Genomic DNA, 23,012 nt, shown 5'->3' with positions numbered 1-23,012 from the left:
CAACGAAGCCAGTGTGTGCCCAACCCCAATGATCTAGGCTGTGCAGCAGATTAGTGAGCCTGCTCCATGTGTACCGGGATCAGTGTGGGGATCCAGTCATCACTGCCCTCATTCCTGTATTCAGCTGCTGCTCAGGAGGGGCCCTGGGCTCCACCTCAAGCCCAAGGCTGGCTCTGGGCCCTTAATGGAGACTGGGAAGCTGCTGGTCAGCACCCAGACTGCCACCAGAGACCAGAGCTGCAGGCACCTTTCCAATCCCCAGGCCTAAGTGACTCCTATTTTCAAGGAGCAGCAATCTCTCTGCTGCTTCTTCCTCCTCAGCCCCAGATGCCTTCAGCAATGTCAGGAACGTGTTCCAAGACCACAGCAAAGGCTGAGGGGTAGCAACATATGCCAATGTGGCCAAAGGATTATTTTGAGCTGAAGGCAATGGAGAAGAAGCAGGTACAAGAGAGCTTTCTGTCCTCCCACTCTCTGCCAAAGAGCAAGACATGAATTTGTAAAGATGCTCCCCTCACTCCTCTACCAGGAAGAACAGAAGTTAATCATTGGAGACAACTCCAGACCCTCTTCAGTCCAGAGGGCACCCGAGGAATCTACATGACAAACTCTAGTAATGAGCCTTCATCTTCCATCAGTTTCCCCACAGCTGACCTTCCCACAATCTGCCACCCAGAAGTCAGTCCTTTTGTTTCATCTTGTCACCTCTAAGAACGTATTGTTCTTTGTCAAGATGCAGTATAAGCCCAAGTTCTAACCACCCCTCTGTGTTCCTCATTGCTGAGAGATCCCAGCTCATACTCAACTTCTGTTTGTTTTTCTCTTGTTAATCTGGCTTTTCTTTTTTGAGACGGAGTCTTGCGCTGTCGCCCAGGCTGGAGTGCAGTGGCAGGATCTCAGCTCAAGGTAACCTCTGCCTCCCGGGTTCAAGCAATTCTCCTGCCTCAACCTCCTGAGTAGCTGGGATTACAGGCACCCGCCACCAAGCCCAGCTAATTTTTGTATTTGTAGTAGAGACAGGGTTTTATCGTGTTGTCAGGCTGGTCTTGAACTCCTGACCTCGTGATCCACCCGCCTTGGTCTCCCAAAGCGCTGGGATTACAGGAGTGAGCCACTGTACCTGGCCTAATCTAGCTTTTTTTTTTTTTTTTTTTTTTTTTGAGACGGAGTCTCACGCTGTCCCCCAGACTGGAGTACGGCAGCGTGATCTCAGCTCACTACAAGCTCTACCTCCCAGGTTCATACCATTCTCCCGCCTCAGCCTCCTGAGTAGCTGGGACTACAGGTGCCTGCCACCACGCCCGGCTAAATTTTTGTATTTTTTTTTAGTAGAAACAGGGCTTCACTGTGTTAGCCCGGATGGTCTCGATCTCCTGACCTTGTGATGTGCCCGCCTCGGCCTCCCAAAGTGTTGGGATTACAGACGTGAGCCACTGCGCCCGGCCATCTCTATCTAGTTTTAAAACATTTTCATCACCTCAAAAGAAAACCTTATACCCATTTAGCAGATCAGCCGTTTCCAATTCCATTCTCCACCCCTCAGTCCCAGCTCCTGGCAATCACTATTCTGCGTTCTTTTTTTTAAGATAGAGTTTCGCTCTTGTTGTCCAGACTGGAGTGCAATGGCACAATCTCGGCTCACTGCAACCTCCGCCTCCTGGATTCAAGTGATTCTCCTGCCTCAGCCTCCCAAGTAGCTGGGATTATAGGCATGTGCCACCATGCCCAGCTAATTTTGTATTTTTAGTAGAGATGGGGTTTTACCATGTTGGTCAGGCTGGTCTTGAACTCCTGACCTCAAGTTGTCCACCTGCCTCAGCTTCCCAAAGTGCTGGGATTACAGGCGTGAGTCACTGTGCCCCGCCACATCAGTCTAATTTTCAGGGTCCCAGCCAATGAACCTAATATGGGTGGAGGAAAAAGTTAAATTTTCTTCCCCTACAAGTCCAAGACTACTTTTTAATTCTTCACTCAAGATTCTGGTTCTATCCCTCATTCCACCACACCCTGGCAAGTCACCTGCCAAAGTTGTTCTTTAAGCCTGAACATAGAGATAGTGCCAAAGTCCTCTTAGTCCCCACAGGGATGGAAGTCTTCAACGCTTTGAGACCTCAAAGTATCTCAAGGGCAGGATCTTGCAGATACACACACTAGCACTTCTGATCACTGCGGTAATTTCTTTAGCAAACAAAGCCTCAAATCTCAGTATCTCAACACACTTTGCTTCTCACTCGTGTAACATCCAATGTTTCAGGGACCACTGCTGTCAGTTCTGTGGACAACCTTAGCCAGTCGGCCAATGGAGAAAGAGCCCCCAGGTGCCATTCATGGAAGCTGGACCAGGCCTAGAAATAGCTCGTATCACTTCCACTCCCATTCCACCAGGCAGAGGGCAGTCACTTGGCCCTCAGCTCTTTCCTTACCTTGACTCAGCTCACCTAACCATGACTCAGGCCTTTCCTAACCATGATTCAGTTCTTGTCTAACCATGACTCAGCCCTTTTCTATACATTAGTCAAGCTTAGTCCCACCACAACAGCACTTGTTAGAAATTTCTAATCCAAGTCGTCTATGCCAGTAAGTCCGAAGGTTGCTTAAACTGAAGTCCTAAATAGTAGCCAGGCCCAGATTCGGTCTCTGGTAGAGCAGACCAACAGATCGCCCTGATGTAACCTTCTTTCCCATTCCTGAAGCACTTCAGCTGCACATCTGTAGAAATTGAGGTTAAAAATTCAGAGCCAACTTAAGATTTCACAAGGGAGGGTTAAGGTTCTTCAAATTAATGAACTCACAAAGACCACAGGAGCCTGGTGGACTGCCTGAAATATGCAAGCTACAAACAAACATTCTCCCTCAAATTGCAGTTCTGACTCCAGAGGGTCACTTGCATCCTGCCCTTGTGGTTAATTCCAAGCACCGCAATGGCTTCGGCATGACTGACCTTGCTCTTTACACCATGAGTCCAGTGGCTGAGCAGTCACTGGGAAAATGAACTCTTGGCTCAACTCTAAAGCGGTGATTTTAATGCCAGATGCAAATGAGGACTGTCCGTTGTCCAAAAATATCAGTGGTAACTTCAGTAAGTCTCAGTGCCCGCATGGTCCAATCTGGCCCTGGAGTCTAAGCCAAAGAAGCATAGCCTAGCAACCAAAAAAGAAACTTGCAAAGGCACCCTAATCTCTACTTGCATGTCCTTAAGAACATTTAAAAGGGCTCTAGTGACACTTCTTAAAATGCCCCCTCCTCTCTCCATCCTCTCCCACTTACTTCAGCCTCTCCCATCCTGGGTGGTACCTCTCCTCCCAGTCCTGCACACACCACCCTCAAACCCTGCACTATTTGTGTCTCATCACTCCAGGGGAGAAAGCAGGAGGAGCCCCTTTGCTGGGAATTGTCCTTCTCCTATCCTGATCATTTTTCCTGGACAAAATCTCAAAGAAGTGCTAGCAAATAAAATTCACAACACTACTCCCTCTGTCATCTTACTTCTTTCAAAAAATTATGGAAAGTATACATAACATAAATGTACCATCTTACCTGTTTTTAAGTGTACAGCTCTGTGGCATTAAGTACATTCACATTGTTGTGCAACCATCACCACTGTCCATCTACAGAACTTTTCATCTTCCTCAACTAAAAACACTCTGCCCATTAAACACAAATTCCCCATTACCCCATTCCTCAGCTCCTGGCAACTGCCATCCTACTTTCTGTCTCCATGAATCTGACTACTTTAGGTGCCTCAAGTGAGTGGCATCGTTCAGTATTAGTCCTTTTGTGACTGGCTTATTTCATTCAGCATAATGTCCTCAAGGTTCACCCATGTTATAGCATGTGCCAGTATTTCCTTCCCTTCGAAGGCTGAGTAATATTCCATTGTGTGGATATACCACATTTTTGTTTACCCACTCACCCCTCTATCAACACCTGGGATGTTTCTACATCCTGGCTATTATAAATAGTGCTGCTATGAACATGGATATACAAATATCTGAGTCCCTGCTTTCAATTATTTTGGGTGTGTATCAATAAGTAGAGTTCCTGAATCATATTTTTTAATTGTTTGAGAACTACAATTAGTTGGTACAAATACCATAGCAGATGCACCATTTTGCATCCTTACCAGCAGTGCACAAGGGTTCCCATCTCTCTACATTCTCGCCAACATTTGTTATTTCTAGTTTTGAAAGTGGTCATCCTGGCTGGGTACCGTGGCTCACGCCAGTAATCCCAGTACTTTGGGAGGCCAAGAAGGGTGGATCACCTGAGGTCAGGAGTTCCAGACCAGCGTGGCCAACATGGTGAAACCCTATCTCTACTAAAAATACAAAAAATTAGCCAGGCGTAATGGCAAACGCCTGTAATCCCAGCTACTTGGGAGGCTGAGGCAGGAGAACTGCTTAAACCCGGGAGGCAGAGGTTGTAGTAAGCTGAGAACGTACCATTGCACTCCAGCCTGGGTGATAGAGCAAGACTTCGTCTAAAAAAAAAAAAAAAAAAAGAAAGAAAGAAAAGAAATGAGACGAAAGTGGTCGTCCTAATGAGTGTGATTAGTCATCCCCTTTAACCCTCACAATGACCCTAGATACTATTATCCCCATTTTCCAGATGAGAAAACAGAGCAGGGGATATTAGGTAAGCGTATCAGTCTATTCTCACGCTGCTAATAAAGACATACCAGAGTCTGGGTATAAAGGAAAAGAGGTTTAATGGACTCACAGTTCCACATTGCTGGGGAGGCCTCACAATCATGGCATGAGGCAAAGAGGAGTAAAGTCATCTCTTACATGGTGGCAGGCCAGAGAGAGCTTCTGCAGGGGAACTCCTCTTTATAAAACCATTAGATCTCATGAGACTTATTCACTATCACCAGAACAGCACACGAAAGAACTGCTCCCATAATTCAATTACCTCCCACTAGGTCCCTCCCATGACATGTGGGAATTATTGGAGCTAGATGAGATTTGGGTGGGGACAGGCCAAACCGTATCAGTAAGTCACTCAAGGCCAGTGGTGGACAAGCAAGATTTGAATGCAGGTTTAACTGCAGAGCCAATCTTGTCCACCACTGTCCTTGAGTGACTTACTGATACGATTTGGCTGTATCCCCACCCAAATCTCATCTAGCTCCAATAATGCCCACGTGTCATGGTAGGGACCTGGTGGGAGGTAATTGAATTATGGGGGCGGTTCTTTCGTGTGCTGTTCTGGTGATAGTAAATCTCAAGAGATCTGATGGTTTTATAAAGATGAGTCATGCTTGTCCCCGCTTCTCATGGGTGGCATCTGGTGATGGACTCAGCCTTCATCATGGAGATGAAGGGCCCCTGCAGGTGGTAAACAGGACCTTGAGGGCCACTGTACAGGAGACTGTGGTGGGAGCCCTTCCCTGGTTCTCAGCCTGCGATTTCCTTGGCTTGTTCCAACCAGAGCAGGGGCCTTGTTCCAGCGGCACTGGCTGCAGATGGTACCTGTTCTCCTTGCCTCTCCTGCACCTCTGAGTGCAGGCTGTTTATGAACAGGCAGCACACAGGCTCTAAGAGCTTTTAAGGACTCACAGTTACAGAGGAGGCATCACATCAAGGCCTAGTTTCCATTTACGATTCTATTCCCCCTCCTGTTTTCGGGGAGGGTTTTGTTGGTTTCTAACAAACCTAATAAAGGGTCAGGCTGACTCAGAATTGCACGACTGGACTAAGAGCCCCACCGTAAGGCAATGAGGCATGGCACTGCATTCCAAGCTCGTCATGAGGCGCTCCTTGGCCATGAGGAACAGAAACACCGAGAGAACAAGAGAAACTCCTTCTGCTGTTGTCATATTGAAGCTGTGAAAGAATGACAGGGCAGTGGGCTTTGGACTGACACCAATATCACCAATATCTTGTGCAGGTTTGCACCTGCCAACCTGGAAGGGAGGTCTGTTTCAGAATCCCCTTGCAGGCAGGGGCCTGGGAAGGTACTCACCAGCCACCTCAAGGAAGGACACTCTTACAGGACACTTACTTTCCCAGCCAGAATGATGAAGGGGACTCTGGGCCTGCATTTGAAAGGTCATGGCTGGAAACCCTGCAAGGGGAGCTGCTTTGCTTGCTCAGCCCTCTTGCTTTCCAGCCCAAAAGGCAATCATGCACAGCCCTGCGTTTTGTTGGTCTCTGTCTAGTTCCAAAGTAAATGTTGGTTCTACATCTCCAAAGGGCTGGTAGAAGCCCATCCCATGCAAAAACATACCTACATATTTTCACCATTTTCTAATGTATTTCAGCCATTATGTAACCTTAGACACAACCCTGGCAAGAAGAACAAGAAAAGTTGAACTTGGTCCCCTGGGGCAACTGGTTTCAGTATGGACTTCCAGCCAAGTCTCAAACACAAACCTCCCGCAGTGGGATCTTATTTTGTTGTTCCCAGGGCAGACAGATCTTCTCGGGAGGATCTAACAAGCACTGGTAGAGAACTTACAGATTTTGCAGGCATAGATGGAGCCTCGCCAGGCCTTAAGGTATGGGAAGTGCACACACTGCACACGTCCATGTGTGTGCATGCCCCCCAGGCATGCATGAGCGTAAAGGTACATGTATACGTGTGTACATATGTGTCTGGTATTTGTGTGTAGGTACAGATACATGCATCTTACGTGTTTATTCACCCCAGTCACTATCTTTAAGCGGTGCACAGAGCAACCACACAGAGGTCAAGGCAGGAACGTTCTCAGGATCACCGGTCCTTGTCCTCTTCTGTTCTCTTAGGCATAACATCTCCTACACACAGTCTTTTGCAGATCCTCTCCAACAATCAGACACAACCTAATTGGCATTCTGCAGGAAATACTCTACTGACACTTAAAGCTAAACCTGTGAGAAGGGGAACTAGTTTCTTAAAGCCCACACTTTTTTGTTTTCCAGGCAACTCAATCAGCCAAGAAATCCAAGCTGAATTTGTGGGACACAAAGCCCTAAAATGAATAGCATGCGACTTTCCTAAGTCTTTTAAGCAGATGGTCTATTTTTTAATAGTATGATGAAAGTGAACCTTGCCAAAAATTTCTGCACTCTTGATGGCTAGATGTAAGCATATTTGATTCCCAAAATTGAAACCTTTCATAAAACCTCTCAAAAAGCAAATAATATGGTCAAAAGCATAATTATAAATACCAAGGTAGCCTCTGACAAACAGATGAATTTGCTAAAGACCGCAAGTTGTCTAATTTGGGACAACAAATATGTAATTAAGCCTTCCCCTTTGTAACCTTCTCAGAGTAGACACCAAAGACATAGCGCGGATAAGCCCAGAATAGGACCCAAAAGTGAGATGGGTCCTAGATAAGGAGAAAGCCACTTCAGAACTTACTCATTTGAAGGAGTCATTTGCCCTCAGAAGCAATGCCTGGAGACTACACTTCTTTTTTTTTTTTTTTTTTTTTAAATTATATTTTATCCATTCTATAGCCATATTTCATCATAGCTTTAATTTTACATTTTGCTATAGGCTAGTGATATTAATTTTTCATAAGCTTATTTGCCATCCATGTGTCTGTAAAGTATCTGCTCAAGTGGTTTGCCTATTTATTTATTTATTTATTTATTTATTTTGAGACAGTGTCTCTCTCTCTCTCTCTCTCTGTTGCCCAGGCTGGAGTGCAGTGGCACGATCTCGGCTCACTGCAACCTCCACTTCCCGGGTTCAAGTGATTCTCCTGTCTCAGCCTCCCGAGTAGCTTGGATTACAGGCATTCACCACCATGCCCAGCTAATTTTTTGTTTTTTGTAGAGACAGGGTTTTGCCATGTTGGCCGGGCTGGTCTTGAACTCCTGACCTCAAGTGATGCACCCACCTCGGCCTCCCAAAGTGCTGGGATTACAGGCATGAGCCACGACACTTGGCCTGGAGACTATACTTCTAACACAGAATCTTAAAGCACAATTGAAATTTGCCTTCTGTCAGCTTACAACGAATAACAATACGGTGGAACAAGCAAATAGGAGAGCCCCAAGAAGCAAAGAAACCCAAGAGGTAGTCTAGCCAGTAAAACTTTATTTGTATCTCAAACATGACTTGCTAGCCTCACACAGCAAAACTTTCAACACCTCTTTTTGAAAATTGAAAACCACCCTCACAGAATGAAGACGTAACACCACCACGATAACACAGAAAATGTTGGCTCACTTGGGACGGAAATTCCCCAGAGGGTTCTACGCACCAACCAGCAAGGACGCCAGGGCTAAGTGAAGGGTTACAGGGTGACTGATGCAGAAGGGAGGAAGTACAGTCAGATGGGTCCATTTTCATATGTTTGCTTTCATGCATAAAAAGAGGCATTTCTTTCTTACCTAATTGATAACATCACAGGGTTCACAGCTTCTCTTCCTCTTTGACACATTCAGTTAATAAAAACTCAACAGGTCCAGCACACAACACCATCCATTACCCACACCCACTCCCCCTCACCTCTTGCCAGTTCCCCAGCTCCTCTTGGTTTTGTGGCCTCTTGGTGGGCTGGCCTGACACAGATTTCCAAAACCGATGCTTTGTTCCCAAACACCACTGTCCTGGCCAGCAATATCCCCCACCCTCACTTCCTCCACCCACATGCTCTTCCTCGCACCGGAAGGGCAGTGGGCACGTCTACCAAGCTCCCCTCAGGCCACCCAAACCTATCAGAGACTGTGGTACCAGTGCCAAGGGTGACGCGAGGAGGGGGTCCTTCCCCCCAAGTTCAGGGAAAGCCATGGGTCTCTCAAGCCACGGCCGCTGGGCCCCAGCGCACAGACCAGACTCCAAGCTCCCCTACAGCATCAACCCGGCCTTCAGCCTGCAACAGAGGAACATCTCCACTTCCTCCTGTAGGATCGCCCCTCCCCTTCACTGGACGAGGAAAAGGGAGGCCATTTCATTAATTAAAAAATATTAGGAGACCAAGCAAGGGGAAAAAAGAAGACTAGCTTGATTTACACTGGCACAAAACCCACCATAGCTCAATTTGGAGGCACAGGTAGGAGAAAACCAAAGCTCCACATCCACTGAGCATCACTCAGATGCCCGCCTGCCCAGCCAGGCTTGGAGAGAAGCAGCTGCTGTCTTCAGCCACTGCCAGAGAGAGGCCCAGAGGGCATGCATCTGGAAGAGAAACGCAAAGGGCAGGCACGACCTCCCGAGGTCTCACCTCCGCCACGTCCCTGTCTTGTCACCTCCCTCTTCTCACCCAGGACAGCACCTATGTCACAACAGCGGCTGGAAAGCAGACAGCTCCAGATGAAGAATTCAACAGAGGAAAGGAGCACACCCCACAAAGAGAAGGTCTGACATGCGCAGAGTGGGGGCCACTCAGTGAGGGCATGGTGGCTTGTTCCAGATCCTCCTGCCTTACAGTGACTTCCTCCAAGGTGGAGATCAGCAGAATTCCCAAGGGGTCATCCTTGCTCTCCTTCCCATTCCAACAAAGCCTAAGAAGCCCATGTCAGTGCCAGGAGGGAGGGAAGGAGGAAGGGTCCTTCTGGTGTGACCCTTTTTTTTTTTTTTTTGAGACAGAGTCTCACTCTGTTGCTCAGGCTGGAGTGCAGTGGTGTGATCCCGGCTCACTGCAACCTCCACCTCCCAGGTTCTAGTGATTCTCCTGTAACAGCCTCCTGAGTAGCTGGCATTACAGGTGCCCACCACCATGCCTAACTAAATTTTGTATTTTTAGTAGAGATGGAGTTTCACCATGTTATTCAGGCTGGTCTCAAACTCTTGACCTCAGGTGATCTGCTCACCTTGGCCTCCCAAAGTGATGGGATTACAGGCATAAGCCACCACCCCTGGACCCGGTGTGACTTTTTAAAAGCATGCCCATTCATCTGCTCACTCAAGTCCACCCAGTACAGAGGAGTGTGGTGAGGCCTCTGCACTGCAGGGCTCAGGAAAATCAGGGCTTTGGAAACACCAACTTTGCCTACATCACTAGCACCCCTGTGAAGCCTAGAGATACTAAACCTTATGTTTCATCTTCACCAAAAGATATGAAGGGTACAGTGGACACTAGTCATCTTGGGCTGTCTGGCATCCATTCTCCCGCCTGGCTAAAGCACACTGATCCCCTTTGGGAACCTTTACCTTCATGGGAGGTGCCGTTGCCTCCCCTATGGAAGCCCAAAGGCCAGAATCTCCCTCACTCCAGTACAGGTGGGGTGGGGTGGGGCAGACCACAGGACCCTGGGCTGTTTTGGGGAGATGGAGGTCACTCCCCAGCCGTGGTGGCACATGGACCAGACAGGCCTTGCCACTAACTTCTATGTGATGTCAGTGGCCTCTCCACTTCTGGAGCTCCCCCAGGTGCTGCCTGTGTTCCAAGCCAGTCTCCCAGCCTGGTGGCAGCCCCCTTCTGATAGGTGCCCTTGGCTCATTCCTCACAATCAGGAATGCAGACTGGGCAATGGAGACAAATGGGCTGATGCAGAGAAGAGTATTTTTCATGGAAGCCCCAAACCCTCGCCGCGCCTCAGAGTTTATTGCAGTGCTTCATTCAAACTGAGCTCTGAAATCTATTTTAAACTATTTTAAAAACACTCATTAAAACACTTAACAAGAACAGGTTACCCTTGGGGGACTCCTGACGGTGGGGTTAGGCCATCAGGAACCTTCTGGAGGGCTGATGACATTCTTCACCTCAATCTGTGTTGTGGTTTCAAGAGTAGAGGCATAGGACTGCACAACTAGGTGGATGTACTGGATGCCACTGATTGTACACTTAAAAATGCTTTCTGGTGGCAAATGTTATGTATATTTTACCGCAGTATAAAAAAGCACGATTTAAAACAGAATTCAAGATATTGCTTTAAAATGATTTCAAGAAATACCAGATTAAGCCAAAAAAGAAGAGTATAGGCATAAATTAAAAATTCATCAAGCTTTGCCCTCTTTACATATATGTGAGCTGCACCCTAATTAAAACAACAAAAAAAAAAACGCTGTTATATACCAAATTACACTACGCTGGCAACCCAAAGCTTTCCTAGTTATCTCGAGGTACCAGACAGCTCCTTTTCTACAGAACTCAAGACACAGCATCTCGAGCTCGAGCTGGATCCCAAAGTTTCAAGGCAGCTGTTGAAAATCTCTTAGCGTTGGCAAGCATGCATCTAAGTGACTCAGATGATTTTTCCATTCTGTGCAATCAAAACAAAATATGAAAAATCAACTGGATATTGGGATGAGAAAATCATAGACATGGAATACAGATAAACGGGTGCCAGCAGTTAGGGAAGCGGAGGGTGGCAGGGGGTGGCTCTCAAGAGGCAGTCCAAGGGGGCGTCTCAGCAGCCATGGAACCTTCTATTCCTGATTGTCATGGTGGATGGACAAAGCTGCCCATGTAATAAGACATCACAGAACTTTATACGAAAGCATACCAAAAGATGAGTGCATGCAGAAACCAGTAAAACCTGATTAAGAGCTGTAGTCTAGATCACTCTATCAGGTCCATCTATTTCCTGGTTCTGAGAGTGCACTGCAGTTACGTCAGATGTTGCCACTGGACAAAGCTGGGTGATAGGTACAATAGACCTCTCTGTACTCCTTTGGCAATTATCGTGACTATATAAGTATTCAAAATAAAAACATTTTAAAGTCCATAAATAAATTGGATGCTGAGATCAATATACGACTGCCATAACCCGTTTTTATATTTTTCTGTTCATCAAATCATCCCATTGTTCTGACTGGTTTAATCATCTGTACAAGCAAAATATGACACATTAAAATAAATGTATACTAATAAAACACCATATAAGTTTAATTTTTTAAAAAAAGAAAAAAGGCACCTCCTCCTTTGGAGAAGCTGAAAATCACTGACGTATTAGAAAGAACACGCAGTGGGGATCAGGAAATAGACTGGTTCTGCCCTCAGCTAACCAGCTGTCACATGAAGAACAATGACTCCACCCAGTCCTGACCATTAAAGGACTTTCTTGTTAAGGAAGTGAGACGTATGCACCTGGGAGGGGATATGAGGACATAAGATGCTCCCTAGTAACATGTGGCAAAGTATCAAATGAATAGTGCTATGGATTGACTTGTGTCCCCACAAAATTCTTATGTAGAAACCGTAACTCCCAATATGACTATAGGTAGACAGAGGACCTTTACAAAGCCGATTAAGGCTGGCCGGGCACAGTGGCTCACGCCTGTAATCCCAGCACTCTGGGAGGCCGAGGCGGATGGATCATGAGATCAGGAGATCGACACCATCCTGGCAAACACAGTGAAACCCCGTCTCTACTAAAATTACAAAAAAATTAGTTGGGCATGGTGGCAGGCACCTGTAGTCCCACCTACTCGGGAGGCTGAGGCAGGAGAATTGCTTGAACCCAGGAGGCAGAGGTTGCAGTGAGCCAAGATGGTGCCACTGCACTACAGCCTGGACAACAGAGCAAGACTATCTCAACAACAACAACAAAAGCTAATTAAGGTTATATGAGGTCACAGAGGTGGGGCTCTAGGCCAGTATGACCGGTGTCCTTGCAAGGAGGAGAGACAACAGGCAGGTGCACACACAGAGGAAAGGCCACAAGAGGACACAGGAGAAGGCAGCCAGCTACAGCCAAGGGGAGAGGCCTCAGGAGAGGCCAAATCTGCCGACACTTGGATCTAGGACTTCTAGCCTCCAGATCTGTGAGACAACACATTTCTGTTGTTGAAGCCACTCAGTTTGTGTGGCATTTTGTTATGGCAGCCCAAGCAAACCAATAAAAAGTAGTATGGTGATGTGGCTTAGGAAAGGAGAAGATGCTTGATTTGAAGCAGCTGCCTGCTCTTCACCAGGGGCCTGAACACAGGATATAATCACAATTAATGGCATATTCCCATCAAAAGAGAAAACTTTTATATATTCAAAAGAAACTGAAAGCTAGTTATAAATCCTATGGAAGAAAACCACACCATTGGATACATGGTTTTAACGAACACTGGAATTGGAATCCCTTCACCTGCAAGCATGCATTCATTCATTCATTCATTCAGTTCTTCTTCATTTAATCAACCAACCAAAAGGAGTGACCAAGCCTCTCAATCCAGTGCCAGGTGCTGAAGGACACATAGCCTGGAGGCCAGAGCTGGGCTCTGTGTTGCTCAGGGGCTTCCAGGGGAGAAGTATAGGCAAGAGCTACACGATTGAGATTGTGTCTCCACGGGGCAAGCCAGGAAGCAGGAGGAGCATGGAGCAGAGGCGCCCTGGACAGGGGTACTGTGGCCATGCCTGACCCATGAACCCCGGGAAAGAGCAGCCACTCCTAGAAACAGTACATGCCTGGCAGCCCTGTTGACAGACAGAGGTCAGTCTGCATAAGCCTCCATGGCCCCAACCTGACCTGGGCCTGTGTCAGCCAGCCCTCCAGGGAAGCATACTTCACATGGCCTTTGGCTAGCAATTCCCTCATGGAGACAGCCCCCAAATAACAAAGCAGGAGGAGTTGGCTGGTTACTTCTTGACACCTTGCTCTCAGATCTGTTTAGAGGACCGATTAAGTGTAATATATTAAAAATCATTTTGTAAACTCTAAAATGTGACATGAATGGTAGCTATCATTAGATTTTGAAGGGTCTTGTGAGTCACCTAATCCAAAATGATCATTTGATGGATTAAGAAACCGGAGCGGAGACACACCCAAAGCCACCCAGCTGGCACGTGGCAGAGCCAGAACAAAGGCTTGGGATTACTCACTGCCGAGGCTCCACAAGAAGCTCTGGTTTTCAACATGTGAATTTCATAACATTATATATTTTTCACACCTATACTGTTTTCTTCGATTTTACAATTCTAAACATACACGATTCACAATTTTGATTCTGGCAATGCAATACTATATTTCGACCTCCTGATGAACAAAGGTTTGTGTTATGGCAGGCAAAACTGGAAACACCCTGGGCACTGTGCCTGTATTAACCAAACACTGTGTTCCTACACTCAAGAATGGTTTCCATTTGAAATCCATGAGAAGTCAAGAGCAAACCAGACATAACTGAGGACAGGAGGCAAAGGAAAATGGCAGGTGAAGGGGAAGGTGAGGGAGGGAAAGTTAGAGTCGGAGGGGAAGGTAGAGGGGGAGGGGAGGGTAGAGGGGGAGGAGAGGGTAAAGGGGGAGGGGAGGGGAAGGTGGGGGGAGGGGAAGGTGAGAGAGGGAAAGGGAGAGGAGGAAGGGAAGGGGAAGAAGGAAAGGAGGTTTTCTCAGCACTGTATGCCATTTTCAGTGCTGTTTTTAGTCACTAAAAAGCGAGGAGCCTGGCACCAAGGTAAAGGGTAAAGCTCAATAAAGGTCATTTGCATGCATGAGAACAAACTGCTAAGCTTCCATCTCATGACCACAGCTGTGTAACTTGGTAGGCTGCCTCTCCTGCCTGAGTGACCAAAATGCTCAGAGCCAAATGCAACCCCAACTGCAGACCCCTTCGAACAGCCTGGTGGCTCTTCCCCTTGGTGTCACTCTTCATAGCTTCTTCATCTAATGCCTTCTGCCATAAATAACTTAAAAACATTTCAGGAAAATAGCAAAAGGAAAGTCAAAGACCAACTTACAAGAAGGAAGGCAACAGAATGTGCAGTGCTTGTTTGAGGACAGCTCCTCCACTGTGATCAAGAAGTCTCCAGATTCTCCCAGGGTATCAGCCCCTTAGATTATTATTTCAACTCTAAACTTACCAACAGTGTCACACGGTTCATCTTTGTGTACACAGAAATCTGTCCTAAAAAAAAAAAAAGAAAGCCATTATCAGGTATATGCAGTATCCCCAAGACTGGAAGAAGAAAACACTGTCAATTAACCTCAAGTAGTCATCCTGCAATGTTATTGTTCCAGTGGTCACAGGCCACAGTGAATGATAACAAACAGCAGCGTTTGGCAACAGTAACCCATCCACATTTCCCAGGGGTAGGTCCACTTACCCCACATGAGAATCTTCTTTTACAGATGAACTATTCTGTACATAACAGTTGCTGAAGGACTCCTTTCAGCAGCTGAAAATGTTTTGGAAGATGTTTGCCAAGTCACTGATCAGAGACAATTCTCAGACAATAGCATCCAACTGCAGTGGCTTCCCCAAGCTACTCTACTTGGGCAGCAACTGGTTTTTGATGCTGTAATGACCATGCATCACTTTAACGAGAAGACAACAAAAAGTCATCTCTAAAAACTGTATTCCTCTACTATGCAGCCATAAAAAGGAATGAGATCATATTCTTTGCAGAGACATGGATGGAGCTGGAGGCCATTATCCTCAGCAAACTAACGCAGGAACAGAAAAGCAAACACTACATGTTCTCACTTGTAAGTGGGAGCTGAATGATGAGAACACATGGACACATGGTTGTACACACACACCAGGGTCAGCCGGGTGAAGGGGGCTCAGGGAGAGGGAGAGCATGAGGAAGAATAGCTAAAGGATGCCAGGCTTAATACCTAGGTGATGGGTTGATCTGTGCTGCAAACCACCATGGCTCATGTTTACCTATGTAAAGAACCTGCACATCCTGCACATGTAACCCAGAACTTAAAAGTTGAAGGATTAAAAAACTGTATTCCTTAAAGCTCCCCAGGATCCCCTGGGTGGGTGGGCATCTGTGGACCAGTGAGACAGCAAAGATACTTGAAACCTGGTCCAGCCCTGGTTCTGCAGGTACAAGGGGTTCATCTGGCTTCCTGTGGGGAAGTCAGGGGTCTGGGCTCTTCTTTCCTAATGCTGGAGCATTCCTATGATTCTTTATAAGTTCCATGGTCAGGGGTCGACCACGGAGGGTTGGCTGGGGCAGGACTCAGCCTGGGAGCCGTGTGAGGAGCCACAACCTGGCCCAGACATGGCCCCTCCCAGGCCCCACACCCATCTTCTCTCAGGGCCCAAAGAACGCTTGAGATCCACACGTTTCATAACCTCACTCCAAAACCAAGGGAACTTTCAGGGAAATGGAGGATTATCATAAAGAGATGAAAAGGCCTAGTGACTCGATTTTTCCATCAGACTCCATTTTAGAAGATGAAGGAATAGGCGACAGAAGCAACACCGGCAGAGGGGAAACCAAATAAAATTAGGGGCATAGATGTTCTCACTGGCCCAATACCTATCTAGCCCCAGCCCAACATTCAGCACCCTTCCCAATTCTGGTGTTTTGAGCGGCACACGTGCGCGCGCACACACACATTCATACAAAGACCAGGCTGGCCCAGGACCTTGCTCCAGGGTTTCTCAGAGTTGTGAACAGTATATGTTTAAAGCTTTGCCCCATTGCCTCAGCTGGGCAAAGCGAGAAAGGGACCCAGGCCTCAGTCTGACAGAAGAGAAATGAAGCTGCTGGCCAAGGCCAAGGCAGGCGCCATTTTGCAGAGAGCCAGCCCTCTGGCTGAGGAGGACTCCACCCCCGCGCGTTCTCCGATCTAATGGCCACCCTGAGGGGAAACAGGCAGTCTCGAATGACAGACCCCAAGGCACCACCCACTGCTTCACCTGAGGAAGAGGTGTGTTCAGCTCAGGGAGGGAGAGCTACACTCAGAGGCCTGTCTTGAAAAGGTCAGCTGAGTCTGAATCTCTATCCTTCCCATTCAAGGTCCTTTCTCAGAAGAGAAGCAGCAAGCCACCTGCCTGCAGGGGCGGCTTTATCTCCAGGGAACCTGGCTTTGTTCCATTCATTATCAGGGGCATCCACTTTTTATGTCATCCCACTGCCAACTCATGTCAAACCGCCAAGCAGGGACTGTAGCGTTCACTTCAGGAACGAAAAAAGTGAGGGCTAGACTCGGCTCCCAGTCCCGACATCCATTGAAACTCCCAGGTGCATTCCTCGAGGCTGACGTGGATCTGCATGACAGGGCTGGCTTTGTGGGTGTCTGACCCATGCCCTGGGCTAACGCTCTGCTGTCGCGGGGTCCCATGTTTTCATTTTGCAGGGGGCACCACAAGTTACACAGGTCGTCCTGTGCATAACTCACAGCCAGGCATACAGTTGGGACTCAATAAATTATTTCATTAATTGACTGACGTTTCCAGACCCTTTCAAGGGGTCCTGCAAGCTACCCAGCAGCCATGGCCTCACCAGCATTGGAAGCCTGGGAGCATAACACCAAGTTCCACGGATACTTACTGGGACCTCACCACGAGCAAAGCCTGGCAAGAGGGTCCCTTGGCAGAAGGTGAAGGGAAGGGTGTCCCAAGGAGTTAGATGGTATTACGCTGGAGGGGAAGGTCTGGCCAGAGGGATCCTGGTGGTGCAGCTTTGGGCCAGCTGTGTCTGCTGTGGCGCCTTTCAGGCACTCTCACCCGGAGCACAGGCCCAGGCTCAAGGAGGAGTTCTTGACTCCAGGGAGGAGTTCTCTGCGTTCTCAGCTTTCTGGGTCAGATGTGGAGCCCAAGGTGAAGCCCTCCTAGGTGCTGAAGCCCCCTGAGCCCTGGCGTCTGTGTGGGCTCCGTGTGGCCCCAGGCCCAGTCCACTCAGGGGTCCTTTCTAGTCCCAGCCACAGCTGCAGAAAACCCAGCTTCCACCGCTTCTGGCTCAGCAGCTCCTACTGGACATGACGTCATCCTCACATTCTCTGCAGCAGCCACTTAGCCACCTGTTTGTCAGGGAATGTCTGGGAGAATACACGGTCCGGCTTGGTTACAGCCCGGAAGGTGAAAAGAGAACCTTAAATGGGAGGAAACCCTCACATTGGCCAGTCCTAGCTCAGGACCTGGAAGCTGTCCCCTGAGCACAGCCAGGCCTGTGCAGCCTCAGCTCGGGTTACAGTGGGAGGAAAGGACAGCTTCTCCAGGGCGGCAGCTGCCTCGCACCCAATCTCCTTGTGAAAACATCAGCCCATTATTATCTCAACCTAGGGAATTGCAGCTCTTTACCTCTAGTCATTAAACAAGGATTCCTGGCCAACTCAGCTTCCTGCCCGACTCCAGAGCTGCCTCCCCCGTCCTTTAAGGAGATCCTCAATTTAACATCTGCGAGGACTCAGAAGACAGGACATGCACTGATCTGTTCAGTCCAGCAGCTCCACGGCAGCAGGTGAGAGGGACTGTGATTGCTCACGTAGCTTCAAGGCGTCAGCCCAAAATGCAGAAGAAAGCTCAAGCTCCCGGGCTGGCAACAGGTAACAGCTATGCAAGAGGCCAATCGCATTCCTCATCCAGAGCCCAGCAGCCTGCGGCTGACGAAACCTTGTTTTCTCTGTCCCTGGATGAAGACACTGCCCATGCCCCCAGCATCCTCACCCAGAACCACTCCCATGCAATTAGGATCCCTCTCCAAGGTGTTTAGTTAGAACAGAACATTTTTACTCTGAATTTTTTTTATTGTGTTACATGAACATAAAATTTACTATCTTTACCATTGAGTGTAAAGCTCAGTAATGTTAATTAAATTCACACTGTCATGCAACCATCACCACTATCCACCTCCAAAACTTTTCCGTCATCCCACACTGAAACTCTGCACCCATGAAATAACTCCCCATTCTCCCTTCTCCCCAGCCTCTGGCAACCACCATTCTTTGTCTCTATGAATCCGACTACTGTAAGTACCTCACGTAAGTGGAATCATGCAGTATTTGTCCTTGAGGTTCATCCATGTCATAGCATGCGTCACAATCTCCTTCCTTTTTAAGGCTGAGTAATATTCCCTTGTGCATATATAGCATATTTGTTTACCCATTCATCCATCGATGGACATATAGGTCACTCCCACCTTTTGGCTGTCATGAATAATGTTGCTATGAACATGAGTGTTCAAATATCAGAGTCTCTGCTTTCAATTATTTTGAATTTCAGTTCTTTTGGGTTCAGAAGTGGGATCATATGGTAACTCTAGTTTTGAGTTTTTGAGGAACCATCATCTGGTTTTCTATTGTGGCTGTACCATTTTACATTCCCACCAATGGTGCACAAAAGAGTTCCAATTTCTCCACATTCTTCCAACACTTGTTATTTTCCATTGTTCTGTGTATTAGTCCATTTTCACACCGCTGATAAAGACATACCCAAGAATGGGCAATTTACAAAAGAAAGAGGTTTAATGGGCTTACAGTTCCACGTGGCTGGGGAGGCCTCACAATCATGGTGGAAGGTGAAAGGCACGTCTCACATGGCAGCAGACGGTAAGAGAGCTTGTGTAGGGAAACACCCCCTTATACAATCAGATCTTGTGAGACTTCTTCACGATCCCGAGAACAGCACAAGAAAGACCTGCCCCCATGATGCAATTACCTCCTACCAGGTCCCTCCCACAATATGTGGGAATTCAAGATGAGATTTGGGTGGGGACACAGCAAAACTGTATCATTTTGTTTTACAGTAGCCACTGTAAAAAGTGCGAGGTGTAGAAAAGAACATTTTTACACAAAATATTTCCTCTGTGGTAAGTGAGAAGGGCGAAAAATGAAAAGAAAGTCTAACTCACAGCATCTTTGCACTGAGGGTGCGTCATGACTGCCGAGGTCTCTTTGTAAAAGGGCTAATACAGATGTCTTGTCAACAGTCATCTTGGTGACATTTATTGCCTCTGAAAAAAATGCCATTCATCCCCAAATGCAGACTACTTACAAGTGCTTTCTCCGCTCAATGAAAGGAAATAGCAGGAAAGAGAAAACTTCTTCTGATATAGAGAAAATTATCATAAGCTACTAATTTTTTTTTAACAAAACACCAGAAATTATAGATTTTCTACAGTATTTATAAAATCTATTTTCAAAGTAGAAACCTTGGGAGTTTAGCTGCATATTCCACAGATGATGTTGTTTAGCGTTCCTCTCTAGGAAAGTCTTTCAGACCAAATATAATTACCATTTGGAAAATCAGCTCCATTTACTTATGATCATGCACAGACACGGTTCCCAAGGACTCCTGTTTGCTCCCCAAATCGAATCCACTCTCAAATCATGGTACCCTTAACCTGAATGCTATGACACCTGGGGTATTCTACAGAAAGTCTCACAGTCCCCAAATGCCATTGCAGAGTGCCTCGAGCAACAGCGGCCTCTGGCCAGTGAGTGTGGGCAGCCACTGCTCTTGGGGAAGGCGCCCAGTGCTCACTGGAGTGGGCAAGTCCAGGTCAAAAGCATGAACCAGGTCATGTTCATCCCTTGGTCCCTGATGCCTGCTACTGCATTAGCCATGTTACAGACAATCGGAATTATTAAACAGACTTTTTCTAAAATGTCTCTTCAATAATTCTGATTGTCTATGATAGAACTTATATATGGATTATATATTTAATCATATCCTGTAGAAGCAGCAAGTGTTCTCCTAAGGGATTGGCACACTACAAAGCACACTGTTAAATGTGTAACAAAGCATACTGAGGGCTGGCAATCGACGAACCATCCAGTGGAGTGAGCATGCATCTATTTGGTAATGGGTGGTGGCCTTGTGTCTATTGTAGGAATTTTTTTTTTTTTTTTTTTGAGACAGAGTTTTGCTCTTGTCACCCAGGCTGGAGTGCAATGGCATGATCTCAGCTCACTGTAACCTCTGCCTCCCGGTTTCAAGCAATTCTCCTGCCTCAGCCTCCCAAGTAGCTGGGCAAGTATGCACCACCAAGCTCAGCTAATTTTTGTATTTTTAGTAGATATGGGGTTTTTTAATGTTGGCCAAGCTGGTCTCAGACTCCTGACCTCAGGTGATCTGCCCGCCTCAGCCTCCCAAAGTGCTGGAAATACAGGCGTGAGCCACTGCCTGGCCTATTCTGGGATTTTTGAAAGGAACGAAAACTGCATTGTCCGGTGTCTGGGGCTGAGGTCACAGAACTTCCCCAGATGACTGAGACATCATGGGGCTCAGAGTTTGTAGCACATGGCCTAAGAAATGCAACCAAAAGCCTTTCTTGACTCAAAACCAAATGTTAAGTGAGATTTAACTCTTTGTGGAGGGCCAGGCGTGGTGGCTCACACCTGTAATCCTAGCACTTTGGGAGGTCGAGGCGGGCAGATCACCTGAGGTCAGGCATTCCAGACCAGCCTGGCCAACATGGTGAAACCCCCTCTCTAATAAAAATACAAAAATTAGCCAGGTGTGGTGGCACACGTCTGTAATCCCAGCTACTCAGGAGGCTGAGGCAGGAGAATTGCTTGCACCCAGGAGGCAGAGGTTGCAGTGAGCCAAGATTGCATCACACTGCACTCGAGCCTGGGCAACAGAGGAGACTCTGTCTCAAAAAACAAAAAACAAAACAAAAAAACCTTTTTGTGGAGAAACAAACTGCCCCCAAGCTAAAGATATGATAAAATTCTCCCTTCCACAACTTTATGTCCAAATTCACAGAGGAAAAGCAAGCATGCAGTTTGGGAAGTAGTTTCTTTAAATTAAAAAAAGTCGTTAAAATTCAAAGTTGACATATTCTTAGCAACTCTAATAAAAAGCTGGTATTTTTAATCTAATGGATTAAGTTATTAAGGAATATTTCTGTGTTTCTTGTAAAGGGAGAGTTTTGGTATGAACATGTAACACATTTTGTTTACATTATTAAAGTAAAGCAACCAAAGAAAAATCAGTGTTCCTCAAAGAGGGTTGAAACATAAGAAAAAAATGATATAGCCACATCGACATCAACGACACACAATAGTTGTATCCCCCAAAAAGAAATCGTCCAAGTCCTGACCCTCAGTACCTGTGAATGTGACCCTTCGTGGAAAAAGGGTCACTGCAGGTGGAATCAAGGTAAGATGTGGTCACACTGGAGTAAGGTGAGCCTAAATCCTATGACTGTCATCTTTATAGGAAGAGGGAGGTGTGGACAGAGAGACACGCAGGAAGAACACCATGTGACAATGGAGGAGGGACAAAGAGGGACACAGCTATATGCCCAGGCATCGTACTTCCCTCAAAGGTGGATACCACCGTTAACCCCCACTTACTAATGAGGAAACCAAAGCCCAGACAGGTGGCCCAAGGTCTGATTTCCAAGCCTGAATTCTTAACAACATGCCTATTTCCTCTCTGAAGGGAAACATCTCTTCCCTTTCGCATGTCAGCTACAGGCCAAATCCCGTCTTACCTGGTCACAAACACAGCAGCATCCACCAGGGGCGGGTCGTCCTTCCCGCCGGGAACCTGGTTATTGCCAAGGTACCGTGCTCCTCCATACTCCTCGTTCTGCCAGTGACAGAAGCTCTCCAGGGACCGCTCACCATGGTGCCCAATGGACAACTTAGCCTAAAAGAAATCGGGACAGTTAGACACACAAACACCTGGGAGGCCAGAGTTTATATCCAGACTATGGCAAGGACGTTAAGGTGGAGGCAGTCACTCACTGAGACATCATTTGATGACTCATCGCCCTCGAAGAAAAGCCTGACGCCAGTGGGTATATGGCATAGATCCAGAGAGACCATCAGGGGCCTTATATAGGTGCAAATGAAGACTATGTTGTTTTTTAATAAAGCATCTTATTTTCTGCAAACAGAACAGTATCCCAAACCACGCAATGCTCCCTCAGTCTCATGGTGATGGCTTGACTTGGCAGGTAACATCAGCGTGTGGGAAGGCGTGCCATTGAAAGACGAGAAAATAATGCTGCTGTGAACCCAAACTGGGGTAGAAGCTCTAATGTAGTTTCAGAAGGGAAGCCACGATGCCAGAGACCTCGTCATCAAGCTTTTGCACATATCCTAGAGACTCCATACGAGACCCTCCGGGAGTGGAGGGGGATGTGTGTGGGCTCACTGCTTAGGGTTCCTTGAGATTCTCAGCAGCCCACCCTCACACCATGCTTCCAGTACTGATGCCGGCTTTCCTCTCACACTGGCAAAGCCACAGAGGGTGATGGACACCGGCAACTCCCTGGAACTCCGCTTAGCATTCAACAGCAATTGGGAAGCTCCAGGCCAGCCACATTTTCTGCATGCTTGAAAGGTGCCTGTGGGACTTACCGGACGTTGTCGTAGCAGGACAAGCTTGGTCACTTGAATGTTAATTTTAATCCCCAGGCTCTGGTGCTGAAACATATTGTATACCTATCAAGACAGAAAAAAGAAATAAAGATATAAAGATTAAAAATTTTTAAAATACAGTAGTATCCT

General features: G+C 47.1%; 1 protein-coding gene across 6 annotated transcripts in view; it reads right to left on the bottom strand.

Annotated features, from left to right (window-relative positions):
* ADAMTS17 (ADAM metallopeptidase with thrombospondin type 1 motif 17) overlaps nt 1–23,012 on the bottom strand; it is a 366,725-nt gene that overhangs the window by 262,225 nt on the left and 81,488 nt on the right. For all 6 annotated transcript variants that reach the window (XM_021940906.2, XM_021940905.2, XM_021940907.2 and 3 more), the window contains 3 exons: nt 22,863–22,946; nt 21,989–22,146; nt 14,669–14,712 (listed from right to left, as the gene is read on the bottom strand). In XM_021940906.2, the coding sequence (XP_021796598.2) occupies nt 14,669–14,712; nt 21,989–22,146; nt 22,863–22,946 (286 nt within the window). The remainder of the gene's footprint in view (nt 1–14,668; nt 14,713–21,988; nt 22,147–22,862; nt 22,947–23,012) is intronic.

The sequence above is a fragment of the Papio anubis genome, chromosome 7 (assembly GCF_008728515.1).
Source record: "Papio anubis isolate 15944 chromosome 7, Panubis1.0, whole genome shotgun sequence".
Lineage (NCBI taxonomy): Eukaryota > Metazoa > Chordata > Mammalia > Primates > Cercopithecidae > Papio > Papio anubis.
The sequence above is the reverse complement of the archived record's forward strand: the minus strand, read 5'-3'. Positions and strand labels throughout refer to the sequence as shown.